The sequence below is a fragment of the Drosophila biarmipes genome, chromosome 3R, assembly GCF_025231255.1.
Source record: "Drosophila biarmipes strain raj3 chromosome 3R, RU_DBia_V1.1, whole genome shotgun sequence".
NCBI classification, from domain to species: Eukaryota; Metazoa; Arthropoda; class Insecta; order Diptera; family Drosophilidae; genus Drosophila; species Drosophila biarmipes.
In genome coordinates, this window is record NC_066616.1 from 5,251,235 (window position 1) to 5,254,844 (window position 3,610).

General features: G+C 48.7%; 1 protein-coding gene across 1 annotated transcript; it reads left to right on the forward strand.

Moving 5' to 3' along the window:
* The first annotated feature begins 746 nt into the window (after window positions 1–746).
* On the forward strand, window positions 747–3,408 carry LOC108027447 (uncharacterized). The gene has a single exon (XM_017098898.2). The coding sequence runs from the start codon at window positions 948–950 to the stop codon at window positions 1,812–1,814; it is 867 nt and encodes a 288-aa protein (XP_016954387.1). The 5' UTR covers window positions 747–947; the 3' UTR covers window positions 1,815–3,408.
* The last annotated feature ends 202 nt before the right edge of the window (window positions 3,409–3,610 follow it).

The following is a 3,610-nucleotide window of genomic DNA, read 5'->3' on the forward strand; positions in this document are numbered from 1 at the left end:
TCAATATAAAAGGACAATATTTATATTAAATTTTTTTTTGAAAATCTATGGTATTTTGAATACCGTCATTTGCAAGCTGTTGTATAAATCTGACCTCTTGGTATATTTTGCAAAAACTATCTTAAATACGAAATTCTATATTTCGCTTCTGGAGTGACAGTCTTGGATATGCAAATTTACCGTTCTGTTCACTTGAGCGGCTCGCCTCCAGGCGCTCGACTGAGCTCGAAAGGGAAATGCTTTTACTTACTTTTACAAAAACCCATTTTCAATTAAAGCCCGGACAATTAAGATTACGACTGCGATTTTCGGCACTTTTGGTCCGCTCTCCCGGCGGGTAAAAGTAGCTGGCCGTGGCTGTGGCAGTGATGGCGTACTTCGCTGGTTTCCCACCGGCAGGAGGCTGCGACTGTTGACAATGTTACATGAACTTCAGGCGAAAGCAGCGCAGCGGCAGCGACAGCTTACAAATTACAGTAACAATGCCTCTCCAGCTGCCGCTGCTGGGGCCGCTGCAGCGGTGCCGACGCCGGCGCCGGCGTCGACTGCGCATTACCGTTGGCTGGCCAAACGAAAGACTTAAGCGAGAAACTTGCACGACTAGTTTGGGGGAACTGCCGCTGGGGGACCAGGGGCGGGTGGGGCGGAGAAATGCTTTCGCAGCAGATGAGCATGCCGATGCCGAAGCCGCTGCCACTGCCGCCGTATATAAATTGTCGTGTGCGGTGGAAAATTGTATCATTCAATCCTTAACCGTCTGAGCAGCTACACGGCAGCAGCAGTCAGCCAAGACCGAAAAACACAGAAATACAGTTTTCCATTCAAGAGAAAGTGCGTTCGCCGCCGAACTACGTGAAAGTGTAGTGTGGACCCACAAAGGACTATCCTAAGAACCCAATTCAAAAATCGTGCAAGAACAACTGAAAAAAACCAATCCAAAACGCAAAATGGCAAGCCATAAAGTTACTTTCGGTGTCTTGTGTCTGGTCGCCCTGAGCGCCGCCCTTCCCGCCGAGGAGACCCGCGGCCACGCCCGCAACGCCATTGGCGGCGAGAACGACATTATGGATAGCATCTACAGCGACTGTCTGCGCAAGGACTCCGTCTCGTGCGTCAAGTACAAGCTGTTCAACTTCGTGGACAAGGTCCTCGGCGCCCGCGACCAGTTCGCCCTGACCGAGGGCGTGACCGTGGTGCGCTCGCCCGACGCCCCTCAGCAAGAGGCCGCCCGCTCCATCTCCGGCGACGAGTCTTTCGAGTCCCTGGCCCTGAACCGCATCAGCAGCTTCCTCAACTCGCACACCATCAAGGTGGAGCTGAAGGGCGCCGACATCGTGCAGGCCGTTAGCTCCACGGGCCGCGCCCTCGAGGACGCCTCAGAGTCCCTGTTCGGCTCCAACGACCCCAACGACCCCGAGGAGAGCCGTGGAAAGAAGAAGAAGGCCGCCAAGATCCTGGGCCCCATCCTCGCCCTGGTCGCCCTGAAGGCCGCCGCCCTGCTGCCCCTGCTCTTGGGCGCAATCGCCCTGATCGCCGGCAAGGCCCTGCTCATCGGTAAGATCGCCCTGGTGCTCTCCGCCGTGATTGGCCTGAAGAAGCTGCTGTCGCAGGAGAAGCACGTGACCTACGAGGTGGTGGCCCACCCACACCACAGCAGCAGCCACTCGACGAGCCACGACTCGTACGGCAGTGGCTACAGCGCCGATGCCGGAGCCTCCTCTGCCTCCTACGGCAGCAGCGGTCACGGCGGCTGGGGACGCTCGATCGACGCCCAGGACCTGGCCTATGGTGCCCAGAAGCCCGTCCAGGCCTAAGTCACAGGATCACCAGCACAAGCACTCCACAAATCAAAATCACTCAAGAAGAAAAATCAGAATCGCGAACACACACGAGACTCTCGATGAGAAACACACATTATTTATCGTTCGTTTTAATTAATTTATTAATTTAATTTATTTTATTTATTTCTCCAAGCAATGAAAACGCAAAAAGAATGAATCACACACACGCAAGATAATGTTAAACCGGACAGAAACCAGAGCAGAACAGAATCAGAACCATATATGTTAGTTGTTAAAACTGATGAAGCTAAAGTTAAGTTTGTAAAAAGAGCGTCCAGCGAGAGTTACCCCACAAGTTGCAAATACTCAGCCTTAAGTCTAAGCTCGCACAGCACTCCCCGAACCATCAGCACCTCGATCACCCCGACTGCATCTATTCGTAGTGCACTCTCATCTGTCAGCCTATATCTATAACTATAGCTACACTACATCTACATCTCCATCTATCTATCTCTCTATCTCTGTGCTTCCATCTTAAACTGTATACTGCCTATACCAAAACTCTGCCGATTGCCATGCAATCGAAGCAACGTACAAATCCTAACTCTACAATCTACACCTGTACTCTATATTCTGCCTATTCAACTATGTTCTTCACATGCAATTCTAGTCTTACAATACAACAACACCAGCAACAAGCATGCCTACTATTAGCTTTAACTCCTCTAGCTCTAACTTTACCTCTATCACTATCTCTACTCTACCTCGATCTATGCTATGTCTTCTGAAACACTATCCTACTCTGTCCACGACTATCCTTCATTTTCTCGCCTTCAACTGAGTCATAGTTTTGGTCATTCGCATGCCATCACTTGCCATAGGTCTCCTAACGCACATCGCCACACCAAACTGAACTCATTTTCCGGCTCTACCTCAGAGCCACTATTTCCTCACTCGACACTCGACTTCCACTTCGACTCTTCAACTTTCTCATTTCTCCTATCTGCCATCTCTTTCCGCCGTCCTCTGCTGCCTTTGCATCTGTCAGTTTCTAGCGCTCTACTTTCCCAAAAAACAAAGCCCCACTACTACTCACACACCCAGTAATTCCCCGTAATGTTAAAATATTTTTTTCAATATCTTAACTCCTTAAGCGTACTTTATGCATCCGAGCGACTCGAAGCGCTTGTCGGCCCGATTGGTGTCGGGCTCGCCTGCCCTGTGGACCTAAACAGATTTTTAATTATCAACTTAAAAATACCTTGTTTATGTTATTTGGGGGGCCCTCTAGCCAGCGGCCGCAAGTTTCGAGTCGCCAGCACGTCGTCTACTTTAATTTAAATATTTTAAGCAAAGTCGTACGGCGCTTTCACAACTTTATAACTCCGGCAACAGAAGTAAGATGACGATGAAGACGAAGAAGAAGCGTGAAGCTGCAGATGTGGGCAACTCACACAGATCACAAAACTCACTCACAAAAGAATGTAAATTCCATAGATTACAATACCCCCTCTGTCACACATGCATGTCATTAAACAAAAAATGATGAAAAACAATACACAAAAAAAAGTTGAAAAACACAAGCAAGGAAGATTAATAAATAAAAATCAATGAAAAATCAAGACAAGTCTCTATAATTTATGGCATACCACGAGGTGAAAGCGAAACGACAAAACCGAAAGCTCTATGCATAATTCCGAATCGAAGGCGAAAACTGGCCGGTGACAAGTCCATCTTGGGTCGAATGCTTTCATTTCAAGTGAAATTGATTTGCGACCCAGTTGCCCCAGCGAATTTCAAAGATGCCCGTTAATAGGTGTAAATAATTA

Coding starts and splice junctions, on each gene's coding strand:
- LOC108027447 (XM_017098898.2), top strand. CDS start 948: ATGGCAAGCCATAAAGTTACTTTCGGTGTCTTGTGTCTGGTCGCCCTG.